The sequence below is a fragment of the Myotis brandtii genome, unplaced genomic scaffold (genome assembly GCF_000412655.1).
Source record: "Myotis brandtii unplaced genomic scaffold, ASM41265v1 scaffold524, whole genome shotgun sequence".
NCBI lineage: Eukaryota > Metazoa > Chordata > Mammalia > Chiroptera > Vespertilionidae > Myotis > Myotis brandtii.
In genome coordinates this window covers 735,968-761,963 of record NW_005369911.1, presented here as the reverse complement: position 1 = coordinate 761,963, position 25,996 = coordinate 735,968, and the positions used below count along the sequence as shown (strand labels likewise).

The window sequence follows — 25,996 nt, the reverse complement described above, 5'->3', positions numbered from 1 at the left end:
GATAGTGAAAGAAAAAACTTAGGAATAATGCTTCTGTCATAAATATTCATCCAAAAACTGATTCCTGAGCTCCTTTGCCAGGCAGTGTTCTCAGTGCTGACCTCCTATGCTCAAAGGACAGACAGCTCCCCTGTCGTCCAGAATTGATAATATTACAGAGTGAAAGGGAGTCAAGTAAACACTTCAATACTGACATCAGAAAGGTTTATAATTCGGTGGTACATACTATAAAGAAAACAAGCAGAGATGTATGTGTATGTCCTAAGCTACACACACAAACACACACACATCACTCACACGGTTGCATCTTCACAATGGTCACGATCATAGTTCTAATTGTTGCCCCTGGAACACACTGTTTTTCGTTTTGTTTTGTTTTATAAAAAGCTTTCTCTTCCTCCTGAACTTAAGGCCTATGGGTGGAGATTACACCTCACTCATGTTTGTAACCTAATCCAGAGTGGTTGCTGAATAAATCAACACCTGAACCAATGAATGAGGGCAGTATATACAATAATCCTTGGGTGAACATAGATAGTAAAGGTTGCTGGGAAACATTGTTTTCAGCAATTTTTAATTTATTCCACACGTTCCTGTTGCATACCCCTGGTGTGTGTGGCTTTCCCCCATTAGTTTTAGTTATTAGTTTTCTATGCTGGGTGACAAATGACCACAAATGTAATGACTTACTACACATCGATTATCTCATAGTTTCCTTGCATCAGGAGTCTTGGCACATCTGAGCTGGGTTCTCTGCAAAGCTGCAAGCAAGGCATTGGCCAGACCTGGGCTCTTTTCTGGAGGCTGGACTGGGCACTAGTGCACTTCCATGTTCAATCAGCAAGTTGGCAGAATTCATTTCTCTGGGGCTATAGGACTCATGGCAGCTTGTTTTTTCAAATTCAGGAAGGAGGGCAAGACTCTGAAGTGAGTCTGTGAGCAAGACAGAGTATGTATCATTGAATAACATGACATAATATATCACCATCACAAGAGTGACCTCCTATCAACTTTTGCCATATAATGTTGGTTAGAAGCAAGCCATACAACCAGCCTACACTCGGGGGCTTGGGATTATACAAGACCGTTCTCAACCTGTGGGTCGCGACCTCTTTGGCGGTCGAACGACCCTTTCACAGGGGTTGCCTAAGACCATCCTGCATATTAGATATTTACATTATGATTCATAACAGTAGCAACATTACAGTTATGAAGTAGCAATGAAAATAATTTTATGGTTGGGTCACAACATGAGGAACTGTATTTAAAGAGCCAGAAGGTTGAGAACCACTGGCCTACGGTGATTTCTTCTCAGCACTGGTAGGATGCTCTTCAAAGTTTGGTCTCATTGTCCTTCTATTCTCTACCACACTCCCACTTCTCCCCAAGAAGGCTGCATGAGGGAAATGGACTGTCTACAGAGCAGGGGACAGTGAGTTGTGATAAACAGCTTCTAGCACATTTACTAATCAAGGTGTTATTTGCAATTCAGCTGTGAACCAACCGTATTTGTTTGAACCCAGGTCTTTTATAGGCAGAGATCTTCTAGGCTGAGTTTCACCTTTTTGTCTGACTCGTACACACTGTAGTAGCTTGGAAGTCACATTTTTATTTTCCTGAGGTGGTAATTGGGAGGAAAAAAATAAGATATTTCTGCAGCTAATCATTTTTGTCAATGATCATTAAGTGACAGATGAGCTCCTGAGAAATGAACTTGCCAACACAGTGACAACCCAGCTCTCTGAAGCCCGTGAGAATGAGTCATCTGGAGAGATGTTTTGCTAATTCCAGAAGGTGTTTACTCCTTTCTGCTCACCAATATTTAACCATTTAATTTATACTACAAACTACATGCATCATTTTTCTTAATGACTGAAGAAGAGCTATCACTTATGCATATATCAAGAATTAGGCACCACGCTCATAAGCATTTTGCACACACTGCCTATTTTAATAGTCAACAATACCATGATGGGGTTCAGTCACTTGCTCAATATCATACAGTTAGTATACTAAGGCCAGATTCAAAAGTAGGATTATCTGATTTAAAGACCCTGCTCTTCATATTAGGCTCCTTTAGTTTCACTCTTATGGAATAATAGACATCCTCAAGGTCCAATGAGCTCTTTAGTGCTATTTACCCAATAACAATGAACGTTAGTTTATAGACATTTTTAGTTGGCGTTTTAGGTTAAATTGTGTGTCTTCCCCTCCCCCCCCCAAAAAAAAGATATATTGAAGTCCTAACCCCCAGAATTTCAGAATGTGGTTTTAATAGAAAATAGGGTCTTGACAGAGGTAATCAAGTAAAAATTAGTTCATTAGGGTGGGCCCTAATCCAATGTAACTGGTGTCCTTATCAAAGCAGGAAATTTGGACACAGGGAGAAACATATTCAGAGGGAAGGTGAAATGAAGAGTCACAGGAAAAACTCCATGTGAAAATGAAGGTTTGGGAAGAAGGTCAAAGATTGCCAGCAAACCAACCGAAGCTAGGAGGAAGCAAGGAAGGACCCTCCCCTGCAGGTGACAGAGGGAGAAGGGCCTTGCTGACACCTTGATTTTGGACTTCTAGCCTCCAGAATTTCCAGACAATAAATCTCTGGTTTATTTTTAAAGCCACTAAGTGTGTGGTACTTAGTTGCAGCAGCCCTAGCAAACTAATACAGTACGTTTTAATCGTTTTCTTAGCTGCTAAGATTTCAATCTTTGCTTCTTTAGCTGGTGTTACTCCGATCAGCTTCTGTCTTCAAATATATTATGAGATGGGAGACCAGATAACAAAACCTGTTAGATTGCTTGTAAAATTATGGTAGTCCAATCCGTTAGCTTTAGGATATGGTAACCTATTTTATGTTGCCCGGAAACTATCTTTGCTTACTTCTGTATTTCAGATTTGGTGAGATATTTCAGCTATTTGTGTGTTTTATGAAATAACATTTTGTTTTGCATTTAAATATCTTGAAGGGAAGTTAAATCTTTTCCAAATGATCAAATCAGCAATTCCAGCCTGAGAAAATTAAAAGCCCAAAAAGAGTGAGAGATGATCTGATTACTTATACTGTGCCTGTTTCACTTGATGCTGGCTTTCTTCCTCCATATACTGATCATGTTTTCTGTTTACTGCAGTGAGGTAATAGGCTTTGGGTTCAGGCTCCTATTTTCTATGGGGTGGTTAAGAAAATGCCCCTTCTTTCTGGTTTGATAAGTCTTCGCTTCAGTAGCTCACAAGCCCTTGCCCAGGTTCCGTTTCTAACTCCCAGAGCAGAAAGGCAACTGAGCCTCAAGAACAAAACGGCCGTGCAGTAATGAGGGTATTAGGTTGATATGTTCTATTGAGCACCTGCTCCCAAGCTACGGAATAATGAATGAGCATGAATTACGCATTGCGAAAACAGGAGAATCTGCCTTCTTTGTATCATGTATCAGGCAGTTTTGAAAGGAACTTTGGAATTGTGCTTTTCACACAAGGCCACCCATTCGTAAAAACCCATGTGAGAAAGGCAAAGGACTGCTCACTTCCAGGTTAACATTTAACTAGCCTGCGCTGAGCTTTTAATAAATTCTAAGTCATGTGCAGAGCTCCTCCCTGGTGGCCCCAGGATATGAGTGTAGACTGTGTGAATCCAGACCCTGGCTCTAAGGCCAGAGAAGGAGGCACAGTGGTGGGACTGCAGGTGAATAAGTATGTGGATTTCACTTATGTGTGGAATCTGAAAAACAAACAAACAAAAAAAAAAACAAACCTAGAAACATAGAGAACAATTTCATGGTTGGTGGATGGGAGGGGGAATGGAGGAATTGGTGAAAAGCAGGGAGGAATTGAGATGTGCAAATTGGTGGTTACAAAATAGTCAGGGGGATGTAAAGTACAGCACAGGGAATATAGTCAATAATTTTGTAATAACTATGGAAGATGAGACCTGGTCTGTAATAATCCAATCCTGGCAATTTTCACCTCTACCTCCCGTTCCAAACTATGTGTTTCTGCTTACAATGTCTCCTCACACTCTCCCACTTCAAACAACTCTTTCCTTAACATAGAGCTGTTTATGTGACCAATAGCCTTTGGGTGACACCCTAAAGAATATACTATAGAACTACATATATGATATTTTCCCCTCTCAAGAACTTGAAGAAGACCCAACCTAGGAGCCCATTATGTAACAGAGAATTAAACCCAAACTGTGGACCTGTCGGAAAGCTGGGGGACAGGGAGGGAGCTGATTTTGGTTCGGATACACTGATTTTCTTGTTCCCTGTTCTCACAACACCTCGTATCGGATTGCCCGGTGAGTGACTTGATCCCAGGGTAGGTGCAGTGAAGGGATGTAATGAGCCTATTAAGTTCTGCTAATGTCCTGGAAAGTCATTCAGGTGAGAACGGCAGGTATATCAGTTCCCACCTTGGACCCTGCCTCCACCAGGAGCATTACATTTGCACGTGCTGTTTCTGGTTCCCACCGTGGGAGTCAGCTGAGAAAGCAGGGCGTGGCCTGCTCCGTTTCTTCCAATCAAGACGCCATGAAGAGTTTCTAGGGTGTGTGTGCCTAGGACTGCACTTTACCACTCCCCACACTAGAGCTTCCCCTCTGCACTCAGGGGCTCAGACTGCAGAAATCACGGCTTTATCACTCTTACTCTAGTATATACTCATCCACGTACTAAAATGATCAGTTGTTTAGTTGACTCACAGTGAATATAGTGCATCTGGCGTAGAGAGTTGTTTGTTGTTGTTTTTTTGTGTTGTGTTTTTTTGTGTGTGTGTGTTTTTTTTTTGGCGGGGATGAGGGATAGAGGGAGTTGTTCTTTTATTTTCCTTTTTGTTCTTTTCTTTTCTTAAGGGAAAAAAGAACAGAATACATGGCTTATTTTTCCAGAAGTCTGAGAAACCAAGGAACCAGATTCACCCATTTTTATGACCGATATTAAGCACTTTCTTTGTTCTGGGCACTTTGGGGAGCCTGGGCGCTTCAGCTTGAACAGTGCAGAAAAGGTGTCCTTTCTCTGAGAAGCTGATGGTCTCAGTGTGTCAGACGTGCCAGTTTGGGAATTGTGTTGGATGGGAGGTCATGCTGGGCAGGGGGTAAACTAGAATAAGGAAGAGGAATGATGAAGGAAATGGGAATAAGGAAACAGTTGGGTGGGATGGATGGAAAGATTGGAGGAAAGTCGGGGAAATGAGAGGCTAAGGTATTAGATGGAATACCACACAGACATTGTCATCATTAGCTCCCTGCTAATGGGCTAATGGTATGTAGGTTGGTCTCAGTGTGTCAGACGTGCCAGTTTGGGAATTGTATTGGATGGGAGGTCATGCTGGGCAGGGGTTAGGCTGTAATAAGGAAGAGGGATGATGAAGAAAATGGGGGTAAGGAAACAATTGGGTGGGATAGGTGAAAAGATTGGAGGAAAGTCGGGGAAATGAGAGGCTAAGGTATTAGATGGAATACCACACAGACATTGTCATCATTAGCTCCCTGCTAATGGTATGTAGGCTGTAAGAGAACTCCATGTACATTTTAACCAAAGAATTTTTCCAGAGTGGTAGGTGTTGTACTTTTCTAACACTTTTGCATTCATAGATAAGCTTGTAAGACGTTCACGTTTTAAAATCAGATTGCTATTTTTGGACTTGAACCATGCCTGGATGGTATTTCTGAACATGACTGTACATAAGAAGGTCTGGAGGAGTCTGTTTTGGACAGATGCCTGGGCCTAGCCACAGAGAGTCCAATTGCTACAGGACTGAGCTAGGTAGGTCACAGAATCCACGTTTCTTAAAGCGCGCCTGTCTGGTGATTCTGAACATATCCAGGTTTGGTAGCCACCAAGTTAAATCATATCATAGAGCTTTAAGTGAAACCATATTATAATTCCCTTAAGTGAAACTATATTACAGATTGCCTTAAATGAAAGAAACATTTTAGCATAAGTTATTTCATATTTAGGATTATTTGAAAAGATAACAAAGTGGTGCTAACTTTCAGAATTAGAAAAATCTCAACTTGTTCTAGCAGGAATTTTTATATAGCATACTGGGTTTCTTTTCATTTTCTTTCTTCTGGTGTCTGAATAAAGAATGTTACCATTCTGCAGCTGACCCTGTAGTGACTTAGAAGTCACCTCATCACATTTTGGGAAAACTATGTATGTAGAATCTATGCCTATCTATTTTTAGGTAGAAAGTCCACTTTTTCTTTTTAAATAGTCATATATTCTTTTTCTGAATTTAGTAGTAAATACACGCCTTTGCCACGTTAAGCCTTCTTTGCATGGTTCCTTATGAATCTGTCTTATTCTCTTCATCCCTAGAGGAACTATATCTCAGTTGTCTCTATATTTCTGAAGTCCTAGCATAGTAACTTATTAAAATAAATATTTGATGAATAAGTGAATATGAGATTGAAGTTAGAAGTGACACATTAAACTAATTGTTACCTCTCTGATCTCTGTATTATTCTTTAAGCATCATCTTCCGTTTCTGGGGCAAATAGTGGGTATAATGATATGTAGCATTAATGAAAAATAAAATGATGCTCTGAGATTTATAGAAGCTCATAAAGTGTCAAATCCAGAGCAATTCATTTTTCCCCAGCAAGCCCCCATAAATCCAGGCCACGGAATCGGTATGCTGATCTTGCCACATCCAGGTCTCTCCCTTCCCGGCTGGGCTCCTGGGGCCTCCTCCTCTCTTGGCAAACACTAACTGGCGCTCACTGGATGCAGGTCTGAAAGAGGTAGTAAGAGCCTAGCACCTGGTCTACCCCAAACTTTCAACTGTAGAGTGTTTGGAGGTGCACTGTAGTGCCCTGGTAGATACTGTCAGGATTAACCTTGAGTGCACTAGACATCTTCCTAGTACCAGAGAGTCATTCACTTCCTGGCCACCAGACACTGTGAGCCTATGTGATGGAGTATGACATTAATTTAGAAACCATCCCTGACATCAAGGAGTTCATGATCCAGTTGGAGAACAAAATAAATATAAATGATAAATGTTATGATGGAAGAAGTGTACTCTGCAGAGCACATAGAAGGGGCCATTGACTAAGAACTGAGAAATCAGGAAAGGCTTCCTGCAGGAAGTGGCATCTGAGCTATGAGGTGAAGGATGAATCTGCACTGTCTGGTTGCAGTGGTGAGCGGGCCCTGATTCTGGTGAAGGAACAGCAGAAGGTGGGGGGATGCAGGGAACATTTAGGGGACTGCGTGTGCTTCCATGTGGCTGGAGGATAGGAGCCAGATGAGAAAAGACCCTTTATTCCATATAAGTGAGTTTGAACTAGATAATTCTTGAAATGATGGGATCCATCAAAGACGTTGGGGCAGAATATGCAATATTGAGAGATTAGCCATAGAAGCATGCAGTTGGAAATCCCCTACACTCTATCTTTTTAGCAAATTGCACCCGGCACCAGAGAAAAACTTGCCATAGCTACAGATGATCACTTGTGAATCCAGAATGAATGTTAAGACCCTAACAAGCTAAATGAGAAGATACTCAAAGTTCATGCATCTGCATGTTGGGGATGGCATATACTTGGTTGTGTTCGTAGGTAAGGGGCTTGTTATTCAATAATATTTTTATGAAAAGAGGACCCTGACAATCTTGGTCTGTCAAAGACCAAGGTCACCTTATTCAAGTGACATAAAAGCCTCTTGACTGGGCTGAAAGTGTTTTCCCAAAACCGATTTCAGAGTTTCTTTCTTAATGGCTTCTGTGAATTTAGGCTGAAGTGCTCTAATGGTACATTAGGGAAGGGCCGTAAAACCTGAGAGTGGAGGACCAGGGTAGTCGGCACAGCATCGCTGTTCTCTGATTGAGGGGCACTGCCTACAATATTTGTTTCAGCAGAATTTTGAAAACTCTATACGCTATTCCTCTAAGTCAGTGGTTCTCAACCTGTGGGTCTCGACCCCTTTGGCAGTCGAACGACCCTTTCACAGGTGTTGCCTAAGACCATCCTGCATATCAGATATTTACAGTATGCTTCATAACAGTAGCAACATTACAGTTATGAAGTAGCAATGAAAATAATTTTATGGTTGCGTCACAACATGAGGAACTGTATTTAAAGGGCCAGAAGGTTGAGAACCACTGCTCTAAGTAGTTATCATGAAACTACTTCCTTTACTGGAAGAGGGAGGGTTTTGTTCCCTTCTAGGGATTTAAGGATCTCACCAAAGCACAGAAGATTGGTCCAAATCTTTTAATCAACCACCTTCACCCCTGGAATAATATTTATTAAGTAACTAGCGAATTATAGCATCATCCTAAGGGAAATTCTTATCTCTGCACGTTTAAAATAAACTTGCATTATAGACCTTTTTTTGTTTCTTATTTTATAGAGTCTTTACATTCATCCCAGATTTACACAGATGAATATTAGTGTAAATGATAATTAGTACTACTACCTTATGACAATTTAAATGCCCCCTATGGCCCTATGGAGCAATACTTACATGCTTAGATATCATATGCTATAGAAATTAAGAGTCTGAGCTTTGGAATGAGAGAGAACCAGGCTCAGAGCCCAGTTCTTCTATTTCCTATCTCTGACCCTGGGCTAAGTTACGTAACTTCTTTAAGCCTTGGCTTTCTGATCTAGAAATTGGGGGTGTTCATGGTCATTGTCTCATAGATTCACTGTGAGAATTTAATAAGATTGTGAGTAATGAGGGGCCAGTACATAATTTCAACCCTACTTAGCATTCTTGAGTACTTTTTCCTTTAGTTATGTTTGTTTTATTGTAAGCAACTTTCTCTTTTCTTTTTACTCCCCTAGGGATATGAAGCCTGACAATATTTTGCTTGATGAACATGGTAAGTGAATGATTTGTTTGCAACCAACTAGACTTGTATATAGAACAATAACGATTATCCCCAGCTAAGGAGTATTACATGTAGAAAAGGTGCCTTGCTTGATTGACTTGAGTTACATGTACAAACTCCATTTTATTTCATTTCTTTTTAATCCTCACCCAAGGATATGTTTTTTAATGCTATTAGAGAGAGGGAGAGAAAGAAAGAGAGAGAGAGAGAGAGAGAGAGAGAGAGAGAGAGAGAGAAAGAAAGAGAAGCATTGATGTGAGAGGGAAATATCTATCGGTTGCCTCACACACACACATGCCCCCAGTAGGAATGGAACCTGCGAGTCTTTGGTGCACAGGATGACACTTCCACCAACTGAGCCACACTATCCTGGGTACACACTCCATCTTATAAGTGGGAGGGACAACCTGAAGAAACTTTATTATTTCCAGCAGTGGGGTAGTACCCCAATATACCCTACATAACACTGAATTCACATAATGAGAAAGTAACTCTCTTTTCCATGTCCTTCCACTCCAACTCATTTCTTCAAGGAAACCATTACAGTATTTGCTGCTGGTTTGCCTTACTGTCTTTATAACCATCATCCCCTTTTTTTTAATAAAGATGAACAGGCCTCAAACTTAGAGCATTAGGCAGGCAATGGTATTTCCCTATAAATCTGGAACACTATTTTGTTGGCATGGCACCCACTTTTATGCTTTCCTTCTTAGGAGGACAAGTTGGTTTTACATTTGCAGAGGAGATATCAAGTTTTCTGTTCAAAAAATCAACCAGGGTTCTGGCCAGGTATCTCAGTCAGTTAGAGCCTCATCCCAATACACCAAGGTTGCAGGTTCAATCCCTGGTCAGGGTACATACAAGAATCAACCAATGAGTGCATAAATAAGTGGAACAATAAAAATAGATCTCTCTCTCTCTCTCTCTCTCTCTCTCTCTCTCTCTCTCTTCCCCTCCTTCCCTCTTTCAGAAAAAAAAATCAGTCACTTTAAAGAAAAATATAAAGTAGATGACAGTATATGTGGTACCCAGATAGAAACATGATATAGAGATATGGGAAGAACCATGAAGGTGAAAAAATGAATGCCAGAAGTTCAAAAAACACTGATTAAAGATACCCTGTAGAACAAGCTTTTGCCAACAATGATTAAATGTGTCTATTCTCTTTCTAATATTTATTTGAATGCACATTTGGATTTATTGGTCCATCAGAGCAGACTATAAGTTATCAATGTTACAGTGGCAATGAGATCCTCATTCTTTTCAGAAAGCTGCTAGATGAGTCATGAATCTGCAAAGCTCCTTACTCATGTGACTTTAACAGAAAGGACTTGCAAGTGGGACTGAAACTCCAAGTACCATCCATTGCTCGCTATTTATTTATTTTTCTTTTTTTAAATTTTGTTTTATTGCTTAAAGTATTACAAAGAGTGCTCATTATTTATTTACCTAGTTGCATTTGAACCTGATTTGCCAGACCCCACCTGTTCTCAGAGAGCTAAGAAACACTTGTGCGTATGACCTCTAATTTCCAGGCTCAGGGTCATTATTTATTTACAGACTGTCTGAAAAGATTTTCCACTTTCAACGCCTTCTTTCTTCCTTCCCTTCACTGCTTCTGACATTTGGGAACAGATTCTCTGGATTTCAGAAATGTGAGCAATGGGGAGACTTAGCATGAAGGTGACTTTTGTTAACACACCGGCTCTCCCTGGTGCACATAAACTCTACGGAGTTCACGGTTGTGGAGAGGGCCTCCCCTAGCCTATAGGGGCCACCTTTGCACAATTTAGAAAAAGGTGCTTCATCTGCCCACCACAGTCTCATGAAAGTGCATGGCTGGCTGGTCAAGCAGAACTCAGGTTGGGGTTCTGTTCCACCTGTCCTGGTTGTCCTTGTTTACAATATATTGCTCTACCATTCGTTGAGGCTCTGAATGGAGACATACAGGTGCTGTCAACCAAAACTTGTTCAAGATTTACCTTCCATTTCAGAGAACAGTGTTTTAATCTGAGATCTCAAACATGGTTTCATCCTAATTTTACCATGAGGTCGTTCTGTCCTCTCGCATTCAACATCTTTCACCTCCTCATGGTTTCTTGCCAACTTGGTGGTTGTAGGTTGGGAGAAAGGTCCAGAAATAAATGCATCTATAAGTTTAAGCACCCTTAGAGACTATCCTTATGAAAGATTAATTGTGGATTCTGGAACCAGATTGCTGAAGTTCCAAACCAAAGAAGATGTGATACATATATACAATGGAATACTACAGAGTCCTAAGGAAAGATGAAATACTGTCACTTGTGCCAACATGGATGGATCTTGAGAATATCATGCTAAGCAAAATAAGTCAGATGGGCAAAGTCAAGAACCGTATGATTTCACTCATATGTGGGATATAAAGCTGAAAGCAACAAACAAACAAGACAAGACAAAAAACACACACAAATTCATAGACACAGACAACCATATGTTGGTTACCAGAGGGAAAGGGGGGGTAGTGGGTGTAGAAGAGGGTAAAGAGGGTCAAATATATAGTGACGGAAGGAGACTTGACTTTGGGTGGTTAACACACAATGAAATGTATAGATGATGTAATATAGCATTGTACACTTGAAACCTATATCATTTTATTCATCGGTGTCACCCTGATAAATTTAATAAAATAACAACAATTCACCCACTCACTTGCACAGAGAGGGTCAACAGGTTGCCTAAACTTCCTTTGCTACCTTAGTTTCTCCAGGGATTAAAAAAATATTTATTTCTTAGGCTCATTGTAAAAACAGACTGACATACTATTTATAAAGTGCTTGATTGCAATATCTACCAGAAGGAAATCACTCGATAAAGGTTAAATGTTAGTATGAATCCATGAGGTAGTAGGGGCTTTCTCCCTTAGGAAGGAAGTGTCAACTACTTCATCTTCTTTTACGTTGCTGTATCTCTATCAGATGGTCAGTGAACACTGGGTACTTACCTGTCTTTACTAAAGAATTATTTTTATTCCAGAAGGGATATACCCAAGAGTCCATGTGTCTATTTGTTAGGTCTTGTGTGTGTGTGTGGGGGGGGGGGTCCTACTTTTTTAATTAATTTCCGAGGGAGAGGGAGAGAGAGAGATAGAAACATCAATGATGAGAGAGAATCATTGACCCTGAACACCCCCACTGGGGATCGAGCTCTCAACATGGGCATGTGTCCTTGACTGGAATCAAACCTGGGACCCTTTGGTCTGCAGGCCGATGCTCTATCCATTGAGCCAAACCAGCTGAGGCTAGCTCTTGTGTTTAAACAATACTGTTGAACCCTAATTCTCAGGTAACTACACTGTCAATGGCCCATCCTGCTTTCCTTCGTGTATGCAGGGAGCTAAACCCACTTTTCAGGTAAGTATCCAGTGTTCACTGACTATCCGATACAGAGACATAGCAACATAAAACAAGATGAAGTAAATTTCCTTCCCCAGGGCATCGTATTCTTGGCAGGGCGGGGTTCAGTTGCTTAGGGACATCCCAGTCATCCCAGTCAGCCTGGGGGACGGTCCCAACTACACCTGTTATCTAGTGTATATTTACAATGACCCCTTTTCTCTTTCAAAGTTTTGGGTTTGGATAATAAATTAATATAGGGATTTCTGTATTATATTTCATTCTGAACTCCATTTAAGAATCTTTTCAGTTAATAAGAGAAACATTGCTTAAGGATTAGATACGTAAATGGATAAAAGCAAACAAACAATATTGAGAGCTCTTCTCTAAACATTGTTTTGGGATCCCTTTCTGGGGAATATTTTTAAGGTTATTTACATTGTATTTATTCAGATTCTGAAAAACTAAGGCTTTCAGGCATTTCCCAGGGACCATAATTAACCACTTTTAAATAAACCAATTCCTGGTAAGCCCCCACCCTGAGCTCAGCATGTAGAGTTGCTCTTGGGAGAACCAACTGAACTGCAAATCAATGCCTGCCTTTTGGAGGGTCTTTCTGGTGTGATTTTCCATGTTTCATTTATCCTCTCTGTCCACATGTATATTTCGCCCCAGACAGGCCATCACATGCACCTCTTACCCGGGGATTTTAGCAACTGGGAAGGATAATTGCCTATTTCTGATCTGCCTCCCATGCCCATTCCTCTAAGTGAGCTGTGTATGATACCGCATTGCTTATATATATTCATTCAGCACCAAACAGAAACGTTGTTTTATTCTCACCGATTCAGCTTGGTTCATAATCATCAGAAAAGATTGATATTTAAAGGAGCAAAATCCTTTCATAAAGTGGAGAATCTTTCCATGGTGTGAATAAACATTCCCTGCACATCAGAATTTGCCTTTAAATATGCTTTAATTTAGAGGATACCAGCTGCTGTTCTCCCCCAATGTCTCACTCACTGGTTCAGAGCCCGAGAAGGCATTAGACATTGGATGGCCCCTAACCAGTTGTCCTGATATATATTTTTTCATATCCTGCCAATTTAAGTACCCCATCCAATTCCATCAATTTCATAGTATCTCAAATTCTTGTGCTTTTAAGTTATCTGGGAAATAAATGCTGTGTCGGGAAGAACAATACTGTCTGCCTGGTATATCTGACAAAATAAAATTATGGCATCATCTATAATGTAGGTTTCTTAATATCATCCTAGTCCTGGGGAACAGTGAAAGGCAAAAACTTAGTCTGTGGGTGTGAAAAAGAACTAAGCTTGCTATCTTAATAGCTCTTCCCTTGCAGATCCCCAAAATGTGCTTAAAATCAAGTGGGCATCATATTAACACACACACACACACACACACACACACACACACACCACACACCACGCCACCACACACCACACACACACACACACACACACAGTACTTTATGTAACTCTGGAGTTTTTGATCATGACAAACAGCAACAGTTGAACACTTCCTACCAAATGCTGAGCTGTCTCCCACAGTCATTATTTCATTTGATCTTCCCAACGACCTCATGAGAAGACTGTTATTATCATCCCACCTTCACAGAGAGATCAGCCACCTTTCTAAGATAACACAGCCTGTTAGTGATAGAACCTGGACTTAAAGCCAAATAGTCTGACCCCAGAGAACAGGCTCTCAACCACAGCGTCTCAAACCTTGTGAACCACTGATGCAGTGCCCTGAGCATGACCCCTAGGGAAACAGAGAGAGAGAACAAACTGAGACCACCTATAGGGTGAGTTGTCGAAGTCACCCACTGGTACCACTCAGGCCAGAAAACCTTACTTTTAGCTAGCTGAGTGCTACTTTGTCTTAAAATGGAATCACATAAGCAAACGCAAACACTACAACCTCTTTGTAAATAAAGCTTAACTGTTTCCCCTGCTTCCCCGTGGTGAGTTATTTTGTTGAACACCGTTAGGGGGCATTCTTACTTAACAGACAAAATATATATATTTTATGTGGGCATAAAACAAACCTTGGCAATAAAGGCAGTGACGTTTATCTTTAGCAGCAGGCTGGATGCCATCAAAGAGTAGATAGTCAAGTTTGGCAGGAGGCGTATGGACTGAGAGACCTGGATGAAGAGTCAGATGGCATCCCCTCCAATTACAGCCACAGCTCATTGGAACCATGGAAGCACGGAAATGGAAATGCCAACACCTCCAGATCCTCTGACAGCCTATGACTTTCATGCCAACAGCTAACATAACGAGCTTATCTGCCCGAGCTCCTGGGGCTGCCCATTTCTTCCTTCTCACTGTCGGTGCAAAGACTCCAATGCACTTCACAGATGTGCTCCCTGCTGGATTTAAGTGTTAGACCCTCACAGCAACGGCACGAATGTGAGAGCTGAGAGAGGCCCAGGCGATCAGCTAGCCCACCCACCCCATTCTTTATGAAGGGAAACTCAGGTTCAATACAGGAATGGGACTTAAAGTCGCAATGTGTTAGGGGCAGAGGTCAAGGTAGGACGCAAGTCTCCTGGGTCCCAGTCTAAAAGTCTTTCTACAACCTCTTTGTAAATAAAGCTTAACTGTTTCCCCTGTTTCCCCTGCTTCCCCGTGGTGAGTTATTTTGTTGAACACCGTTAGGGGGCATTCTTACTTAACAGACAAAACAAAACAAAACAAAACAAAAAACTACTAATGTTGTTTCAGAAAAAAAAAAAACAAGGATAAAAAGGGGTTCTTTCCTAGCAAAGAAATAGATATACTAAGTCCTATGTCATCAGGAGATTCTTGGAAACTGTGACTTTAAGCAAAATAACACATAAGGAACCCAGTTTTCCCATCAGCTAATTGACATAAGGAAGAGTTAAGTTCCTATAGCCTGTTCTGGCCACAAAAGCATCACCAAGCCTAACCGGTTTAACTCAGTGGATAGAGCGTCAGCCTGGGGACTGAAAGGTCCCAAGTTCGATTCCGGTCAAGGGCATGTACCTTGGTTGTGGGCACATCCCAGTAGGAGGTGTGCAGGAGACAGCTGATCTATGTTTCTCTCTCATTGATGTTTCTAACTCTCTATCCCTCCCCCTCTCTTTCCCTTCCTCTCTGTAAAAAAATCAATAAAATATATATATTTTTAAAAGCATCACCAAATTTTTAAATAAAGACCCAAACACTTCAAATATTAAACACTGAAGTAAAGGTGAGCTTCATCTATCTGTCTATCTATCTATCTATCTATCTATCTATCTATCTATCTATGAAAGATGCATAAAAATAAGAGAATGATTTTTCAACACACTTATTTAAGTTTAGGGACCTGGGTGGCCAGAACCTGTCCAGGCAGCTCAAGGACAAGGTGGGGACCAACCCTGGACAGGACGCCCCTCCATCACAGGGCCACTCACACACACACACACACACACACACACACACACACACTCATGCTGGGACAATGTAGACATACCAATTCACCTCACATGCACATCTTTGGGATGCAGACATGGGGAGAGCATGCAAACTCCACACAGACAATAGCTCCTGCTGGGAATCAAACTTATAACAAAACAACCTTGAACAAAGCAGCCCTATTCGAAGAGCTGCTGGATTTCCATTCATATGTGCTTTATAGTAACAATGTTTCTCTCTTTAAAAAGATCCCATAAGAGACCATTGGCAATTTGATATTTTGCATAGCTCTTGGTTCCCTGTTGATACTCACAGGTTAAACCAAGTTAAAATGTTGTGGACACAAATTGCCCAAGTAGAATTATGAGACCATGCGCTCTTAACATCCCCCTCCCCCAAGTTAACACTTTCTGAAGCTGAACTGCAGACTTCCAATCAGATACTCATCTTTGTGGACCATGCTCTGGCTCCCAGTTTGCTAGAGGGTTTGCTGATTGAAGAACATATTGATTTGAAGACAGACTGATTGAGCTTTCACTGCTGGTACCCAAAGCACAGAAGAATTTACAGACTAAGCTTCCAGTTAGAAGCATGGGTGTGCCACTGGGTTGAATGGACTTAACGTTCTCTGTGGTCCTTCTCTCCCGCCAGGGCACGTGCACATCACGGACTTCAACATCGCCGCCATGCTGCCCAGGGAGACGCAGATCACCACCATGGCCGGCACCAAGCCTTACATGGGTATGGGCTTCGGGGGCAGCTGTCTTGACTCAGAGCAAGGCATTTGTTTTCCATTCCTGTAGAGACCATTTATTATGCCCCAGTCACCTGTAGGGACTTGCAGCTGGAAATGACAAGCCCCCCTCGACTACCTGGGGAGCTTCTGATTTCATGGCTCTCAGGTGAGCCTCGGGGTTCTCCATTTAGGAAGCACCCCATCAGAGGTTGATTCAGGAGGGCCACTCATCACCTTTGGAAAACACTATTTTACAGTTATTTAGGATGGCGGCTGCCCACTCCCTAACGAAGAATATTAATTCAGTAAATGTCTACTAATTGCCTCTGGGTCAGTGGTTCTCAACCTGTGGATCGCAACCCCTTTGGGGGTCGAATGACCCTTTCACAGGGGTCGCCTAAGGCCATCGGAAAACACATATATAATTACATATTGTTTTTGTGATTAATCACTGCTTTCATTATGTTCCATTTGTAACAATGAAATTGGGGGTCACCACAACATGAGGAACTGTATTAAAGGGTCGCGGCATTAGGAAGGTTGAGAACCACTGCTCTGGGTGTGTGGTGCTGTATCAGGTGCTGGGGACCCTGAGGTGAGCAACACAGACCAAGTCTCCAGCCTATGGAGCTTACTTTCTGGTGGGAGGAGTTTAAACATAGAAGCAATCAGAGAAGCAGACGCAGACGTAAGTAGGATGCTAGTAAGCGACGAGTGTTATTATAACCACTATTTACATGATACGGCATTACATGCAGAGGGCTGTAAAGTTTAGAGTGCCTTACAGTTACAATTTTCGTTTTCACTTTATCACAATACCATGAGTTCTCCTTTTTGAAAGATGAGGAATTGGGTTTTACCTGACTATTTAAAATTTACCTAGAGTGAGAAAAAAATTAAAAGGACATGCTTTTACCCTAATTAGTTGTGATGATTACAGTGGATGGTGTCACTGGTGAAACTGGTGGCATTAAATTAAGTCGGGGGTGGAATGAACTGTACTGGCTAGATGTGGTCGGAGGAATTCACAGGCCAGATATCTGTACGTGAAATCAAGGGCAAGGACAATGCCACTTTCTTTTCATATTTCATTCTTTTCCTCATGCAACCGAAGAGAGAAAGGGAAAGAGAACCCCCACGTGCAGGACTGCATCACTTTCTAAGAGAAAGAAATCTATGGCGGAAAATGAGCTTCATTTTATCCGATATTTGAACAACTGCAAATGTTCTGGCTTCCAATTATCAGTGGAGGGAATAAATCTATTTTGTCATTTCTGAAGTAATGGACACATATAATTCAGCCTATTTTCTGCCTAAAACCCATGGTACTCAAATGATTTAAAGGACTATCCACGCCTGCTGGTCTGATGGGTTTAATTCTGCAGGTTACCTGGGTTTCCTTCTGTATCAAGGACTATTTTCTTGGAGCCAAACCAGACAATGTGCATCTGGGGTTTCTAGGCCTCGTTTCCATGGTGAGAGGAGGAAAGGGAGGCCACCTTTATTTTCTCTCCCCAGTAATTTTCAATACAAGATCCATATAATTTAATTCTCCTTGAAATTGGCATGTCTAGTCTTTTCACCACATGGAGCTTAGAAATTGGAATCTGGGCAAGGTTCTCTGTGCCTCTCCACCTTCACACTCATAATTAGCAATTACTAATATTTACGGAAAGCCTTCTGTGGGCCAGATGATGTGTTAAATGTTTTGCATTCATTTACTCATTCACTTTTTTCCCTCAACAATCGTACAGGACAGGTTATAATTATCCACATTTTACAATGAGGAAAACAAGAAGCTAAGTGATTTGCCCAAGATCACGTGGCTAGTAATTGAAAATGGCCTAGATTAAATCAAGCTCTGTCTGACTTTAGACAATCAAGTTTCTTCCTGAAAGAGAAAAATTGTTAATGTTATTTGTGGTTCTTAAATGGTTGTAAGCCAATTTAAGTAGGCCAAACTGTTAGAATGGCTTCTTGTTTCTCTGTTCAGAAGTTGCCCTTGGCTTTGATTTTTGGATGGGAGTCTCTCTTAAGAAGTATTATGGGTGGAAATCATCTTTCTTTACAAAAATAACTTGTTACCAAAACTTAGCAAAATCTACCTCTAACCCTCACCAGCACTCATTTTATAGCACTCCTATAGGATACTAATTAGCAATTAACCAGAAAAAAAAAATATCTGAAAAGAAAAAAAACTTGGATTCAATACTGAATGAAGATTATAGGAATATACAACAGCTATTAATATGAGATGCAGAGCATATAATGAAGCAATTCCTTGGCTCTGGAAATGAGAAGATAAGCAGTCTGCCAGTTCTTAACCATTTTTCACTCATAATCTTCTAAGTCCATGCTTTCTCCCATCACTCCAATCCTTCCTTCTCCCTACTCCTAGGTCTGGGCAACTATAATCCAGATCACTTAGAGCTTAAATTAAAACATTCTTCCCCTCCAAAAACAAATTCACTATGGAAACCGTGTACCTTGCAGATAAGCAGAGGGGACATTAAATTAATCCCTCTGCTTACAGATACGTATGGTTTCCTTCCAGATCTTCTGTCTATGTGCACGCAAAGACATCCCTTTTTACAGTCTGATTATACTGAATTTCTGTAACCTAAATTTTCACTGTATAATGTAATCACAATAATAACAGGCATCATAAACTGAGCATTTATTATGGCCCATGCAGTTTGCTAAGTTTTTAACATTTTGTGTCATTAAATTCTCAAAGCAACCCTATAGAATAGGTTTCACCATTATTCTGATTTCACAGATTTACACACACAAAAAAAAATCAGGCCTAGAGAGAAACTGACCTGGTCATAATCACACAGCAAGGACTGGTGGAGGACCAGGTTAAACCCAAGTCTAAATACGTCTCGAACATTGATGGCAATGGAGGTGTAATGGCTCACATATACTGAGCTCTTCCTATGTGCCCAACATTGTTCTAAGTATGTGTATCATGTCATTTAAACTAAACGAGGCAGGTACTGCTGTTGTTCCCACTTGAGACTTGCAGACTGAGAAGTTAAGCTCTGCCCAAGAGGAGCTGTAGACACAGCCCTCAGGGTCTGACGTCAGAATCTACTCTCCAGTTGGTTTAAAATCTGAAAACCAAAGGATGGAAATCCAAATAGCTAATGAACACATGAGAACATGGCCAAGCTTACTAGTAATCAGGAGAATGTCCATTTTAGCCACAATGAAAGACAATTAGACACTCACAAGATTGGCAAAACTCAAAAGCGTAGTTAACACCAAGTGTGGATAAGGAGCTTGACTAAAGGAAGTCTGACGCCTTGCTGGTCATCGTATTTATTGGTACAACCACTTTGATAAGTAGTTCCGTGTGATGTAGTGCATGTGAAGACACACATTCCATGCCCAGAGGCTCTCCTTGCAGGAATGTACTTACAGAAATCTTCCATGTGCAGGAGAGTCATGAAAGGGTTGTTCACAATGCTCCCCAAATTGAAAATAATCCAAATATATCAACTATAGAATAGACAGGTAAATTATAGTATGTGAGCAGACTGTGAGCAAACTGACACCATATGCAGCAATTTTGATAACATGTAATCTTGAGCAAGTAAAGCAAGACACCAAAGAAAGCAAGGAGTGGGATTTAACATATATGAGATGTATATACACACCTACATATATGTTATATACACATACATGCTATATATACACACATATACTTATGTTATATAGACAGGAGAGGGCAAAAGTATGTTTGCAGTTATAATACAAATAAATAATGCAATAATTAGTAAGTAATAATACAAGAATAAGCTCTTGTGTTTAGTGTACTCGCAACTGTAGATCTACTTTTGCCCACACTTGTATGCTTGTGTGTGTGTGTGTGTGTGTGTGTGTGTGTATAACATATAGTCAAAACTTAGGTATTGCTTAGAAATGCTTGTAAAGGTAGTAAATCTATGTAGAAAGGGAACAAAATTACTAACATAAATTCAACAAAGTGATTACTTCTAGGGTTGTGAACAGGACAGGAATGAAGGCGGGGTCAAGATTCTATTTGTCACCTGTGTAATGGTCCCCTGGTTATTTTCTTATAACTACTGGTTAAGTTGCTCTTTTATGTTTTAATTCCTTTTCTGAATGTAGGTTGAAATACTTTAAAAACCAAACAAAGCACCCAGTGCCTGTTTGAGGGAAGTTGTGTCCCTCTCCACCTCTGTGTGTACCCTCTCAGGGGCAGGTGATCCTCTGGCAGGGTTGACAAGAGCCCCTCATTATCTCTTTGTCTGGTTTTCCAGCTCTTTGAGGGCTCAAAGCCTTGCCCATCCATTGTGCTTTTACATGTTGGCCTGATGTGCTTTTCTTCATGTTCTACCAAAATTCTTCAATGCCTAGCACACCGTGAATATTTGTTGAATGAATGAACACATATCCAAATGTCCTCATGCTGGAAAACAGAATAAGCAGAAAGTAAAAAAAAATGCTCATATAAACTCCAAGGACGATCCAAGATGACAGGATTCACAGCTTTTATCGAGTAATGCCATTCTGATAGGTATTTTCTTAGCACGATGGTCTATTTATCCCTCAAAGTTCTCTGCAGCTTCTCTAAGGAAGATGTCAGTCACCCTGGGGACTATCTGAGATGACTTGTTGTGAGATACTGAGAAAGGAAAGCAGAACTATAGGCCATTCCATCCAGTCTGGGGGGTACCATGGGGTCAGGGCCATTACCTCCCAAATCGCACAGGGACTGTGACTTATAGAAAGGATGCAGTGATGCATGAACCGTGAATCCCGTGGGAAGGAGGCCTGCGCGGTCCTGCTATGGCGGGCTCGTGCAGTCAGGCTCGGTCCTGGGATGGCAGCATTCTACCTCTAAGTGCCTGCTGCCCATAAGACTGTACTCAGAACTGAGGGCACCGGGCAGGGCAAGTCAGACCCACAACCCAACAATATTCTTTGTCCAGAGTCAGCACCTCACTACAGAGAAAGGTCCAGTGTGTGTAGCTCTTGGTTAGGTAAAATTCCCATTATTATAAGATGTTTGCGTCTCTACAGGAGTGCCTAATATTTTTTAAATTTTTTTTTTTCCATTGACTGATATATATATTTTTTAGAGTGAGTGGGAGGGAGGGAGGGAGGGAGGGAGGAGAGAAACATCAATTTGTCGCTTCCCTTATGAGCCTAACTGGGGATCAAACCCACAACCTAGGTGTGTGCCCTGACTGGTAATCAAACCCACAACCTTTTGGTGTATGAGATGATGCTCCATGCAACTGAGCCACCCGGCCAGGGCAAGAAGAGCACCTAATTTTGTGAGCACCTAGGTGCCAAACACTGAGCTGAGATTTGGGCATGCACTACATCATTTAATTTCTCACCTCCAGAAAGATTGCCTTCTTATTCTGACTTTGCTGGTGAGGATTCTCAAGATCAGCCAACAGACAATAAGCAATGAAGGCGAGTTTTGAACTCAGCACAACTCCAGGGCTAATAATTGCAACCATTGCTTGATTAATTGATTCAGCAGCATTCATTCATTCAATGTGTCTTGAGTGACTTTAAATGCCAGGCTCAATACTGGGCACTAGGGATGTAGTGGTGAGCAAGCAGATAAGATACCTTCCTTTACTTTGTGTCCCATTCTCCCTATTCCACCCCTTAGGAGTTAGGGCTATTCTTAGAAGAGTATGTAGAATGTAGAAGGTTCACCTTGTGTCGAAGTGCTTGCAGTGGTTCTCAACCTTCTGGCCCTTTAAATACAGTTCCTCATGTTGTGACCCAACCATAAAATTATTTTCGTTGCTACTTCATAACTGTAATGTTGCTACTGTTATGAATCGTAATGTAAATATCTGATATGCAGGATGGTCTTAGGCGACCCCTGTGAAAGGGTCGTTTGACCGCCAAAGGGGTCGCGACCCACAGGTTGAGAACCGCTGGCTTAGAGAATGGGCAATGGGGGCCTTAGAATAAACTATAGCTCTGCTTTCCACTGCAGTCCATTCAAAGAATGATGTTACAAAGTGTAAGTGACTCACAGTTTATATAAAACATTATATCTCTCAGACTGTCCACTCCCTCTTCCCTCCCTCCCTCACCCCCAAGAGCAAGGTGCAAATGCTGCCCTTGCCTTTTCAAGATGACGCAGATGGAGAGCCAACACATTGCAGCCCTTTAGCCCAAACCTGCCAAGTCAAGACAACACCCATGTCATCTCCGCCTTCTCGGTTTCAGGGGCAGCCACACATTTGAGGCCTGATGGGATCTAATTTCTCATGGTTGCATGTTCTAAATAAGAGAAGAATGTGTCCACGAAGGCCCGAGGCTACCTGTTGTGTTGGTTGATGAATGAGGCCTCTGAGAGAGTCCAGAAAATTAGAAATGCTGCCTGCTGTGAGCAATCGAGCCATGGATGATAGACATCTATACAAGCGCGCCTCCCTGCTACCCTGGTGTCTCACCTTTGAGGGACCCCATTGGGAAAGTAGATTTGTGAATGTCTCGGGGAGTAGAACAGACCTAACTTTCCTATGTTTTCAGCACCCGAGATGTTCAGCTCGAGGAGAGAAGCCGGCTATTCCTTTGCTGTGGACTGGTGGTCCCTGGGAGTGACAGCCTACGAGCTTCTGAGAGGCCGGGTACAGTAGGACTGCATTTCTTTGCCCTCTTCCAGCTATTTCCATTTTTAGATGGAAAAGATGGATTTTTGTGTGCGATAAAAATCCAGCAGTTTGTTTGAGAGGTGAAAATGGCTATACCATGTGAAGCTGTTAGCAACCCTTGGGGTTTCTGTATTCATTCATTCTCCCAGCTATGGGGACCAAGCATGGGAGTTCACATCAAATCATGGGTGGTGGGCACACGGTGCAATATACAGATCTTGTAACATAGAAACCCACACCTGAAACCTATATGTTCATGTTGACCAATGCCACCCCATCTGTTTAATAAATAAAAACATGAAAATAAAGAAATCAATGAATAATGTTGAGATTATAAACTCCCAGGGAGGAGAAATTCATATGACCCACTAAATATCTTGTATAAATATATTTGTTTGTTTAAAGAAAAGCATTTTGCAGTCATGGTACAAAAGTCTAATTCAGACACACTTCCCCAAGGTGAGTGTGAATTATTAATTCAACACGATTCATGCCCTGTCTTGTTGGATTCCTGTCTGTCATTAAGTTCCTAGGTTCTGGGTTCAGTGGCAAATTACAGTAGTTTCCTTCTAAAAGAAATATTTCTTAAACTAAGAAAATGCCTATGAAGAATTTTTCTAAGAAAATATTTTTTTCTTCCTCCCATATGTTATTTTTTACCTCAATGGTAGTTCCCTGTTATCTATCTGATGTATCAGTATTGTCAGGTTCTTTTTTCTGCTTTAGAAAGGTGAAGAAAAGTTATTATTAGGTTGCTGTATATATATATATATATACACATATGTATATGTATCTGTTTTCCTTCAGCCAGAAGCAGGGCTCTTGTGAGAGCAATGGTTTCTGCCTTTTGTGCTGACCTCCCTGGGGGTAAGGTTTTTTGCCTATAAAGTTCTTTGTAAAGTCACCACCGCGTAACCCCAGAGCAAAGCTTACCTTGGTCCATGAAGCTACACCCATCGGTGAAGAGCTTTAACTCTTGTTCTGCTAACTGGTCAGTCAAGTTCGGCCAGCGAGAACATCCTTGCTCGACGACATGTTCTGGAGTTTACAGAGTCTCAATCCGGAGCAAGTCTCATTGCGTTTAAAGCTGATGTTAATTGTAGCCTCACATTAGGATCGCCTAAAAGGATGGCTTTATACTTTCCCATTCCTCCTGACTCATGCCAATAAAATCCCTTTTCCTCCAATAAGGAGAGGACGTGGTGGCGGCTGTACATGGTGGTAGGCTGCCCCAGGGTGAATTTCTAAGCGAGTAGCCACAACGGCCGAAGCAAGGGGGCCGTCGTTTACGGTGTGGTCTAGTTGCCTGCAGAAGTAAGCTACCGGTCGTGGAATGTTGCCCAAGTTTGTGTCAACGTGCCAAGACTGACGCTTTGTCTCTCGCAGACATACAAGTTGATTAGCAAGTCTGATAACCCTAAAGCTGTGGCTAAAATTAACTTGTCCTAAGTTGTGTCAAAAGCTGCTTGGCATTCTTTAGTCCAAGTAAGAGATTCCAGATCCTGTCTTTTTAAAGCCTCATAGATTTTACGATGAGTCTGTAATTTGGAACCCAAATTCGACAGAATCCTGCCAGCTTCCCAAATCCCCTCTATGAGGTCTGCAATTGACTATTTCTGTCAGGCAGTAGATCGCTTTGACTTTGGGACAGGGAGACACCCAGGTAAGTAACTTGGTGTTTACATATCTGGGCCTTTCTCTGAGAAACATTCAGCCAAATGATTCAGTCTTAATAGAATGTTCTAAGTGGAGCTTGCAGTCAATGCCATTCACATACTGAAGTAAAAAGTCCTTCATCTAACATAAGGTCCCCAAGATCTTTAGCCAGTATTTCCCAAAATAAGGTGGGAAGTTTGGTTTGTTTTTTTAATTCCAAGAGTATATCTTTTTTTTAAATTACAGTTTACATTCAATATTATTTTGTGTTAGTTTCAGGTGTACAGCACAGTGGTCAGACAATCATACACTTACAGGGTGCTCCCCCGACATTTCCAGTACTCGCCTGGTACCATACATAGCTATTACAATATTATTCACTGTATTCCCTATTCTGTACTTTACATCCCCATGAATATTTTATAACTACCAATCTGTACTTCTTAATCCCTTCACCGTTTTCACCCAGCTACCCAAACCCCCTCCCCTCTGGCAGCCATTAGTCTGTTCTCTGTATCTATGAAGAGATGGAGAAATTTTTGAATCCGTTTCAAACTGCCAGCTCAGAGGCCGGCAAGTCAGGCGGGGAACGTTGGAGTCTGCAGTCACTGAAGCAAGGAAGCCTCATGTTCGCTTCCAGCTGCCTGGCTGCCGGCCGCCATCTTGGCTGACAGTTAATTTGCATAAGGATATGCTGATTAGCCAATGGGCAGGGTAGCGGTCGTACGCCAATTACCATGTTTCTCTTTTATTAGTGTAGATTATTGTATTTTCCATAAGAACAACTGTAAACCTACTTTTGCCCCACCCTGTATGTCTAGACACATCTGCATCCATTCTTCTGTTGATAGACACTTAGGTGGTTTCCATATCTTGGCTTTTGTGAATATGCTGCAGTGAACGCAGGGGTGCAGTTTATTTTTCTAAGCACAGGTGTGAACTTCAACGAGAAAAAATGCTGCTGCTTCCAAAGCTTCACATAGTCACACACACACTCACACACACTCACACACACATACACCCACACACACCCTTCACAGGACTTACCCCACCCAACAAACACAAACAACCTTCAGATGTCTTCTTGTGGCTTGGCATTCTCTGCCCCTTAGAACCAGGTTAACTTTTCAGATTTTGCTTCAACTTGAAAGACCCCAACTCTTGATAAATTCACTTTGGCCTCTTTGAGGCATCTTGGGCTTTTTTCTTCCTTCCTTTCTTCCTTCCTCCCTTTCCTCCCTTCCTCCCTTCCTCCCTCCCTCCCTCCCTCCTTTCCTTTCCTTCCTTTCC

At 41.6% G+C, this 25,996-nt stretch overlaps 1 protein-coding gene across 1 annotated transcript in view; it reads left to right on the top strand.

Moving 5' to 3' along the window:
• The window catches only part of STK32A (serine/threonine kinase 32A), a 92,431-nt gene that overhangs the window by 55,153 nt on the left and 11,282 nt on the right, over nt 1–25,996 (top strand). Inside the window, exons 6-8 of the mRNA XM_005877651.2 lie at nt 8,789–8,826; nt 16,307–16,396; nt 22,929–23,026. Of these exons, the coding sequence (XP_005877713.1) occupies nt 8,789–8,826; nt 16,307–16,396; nt 22,929–23,026 (226 nt within the window). The remainder of the gene's footprint in view (nt 1–8,788; nt 8,827–16,306; nt 16,397–22,928; nt 23,027–25,996) is intronic.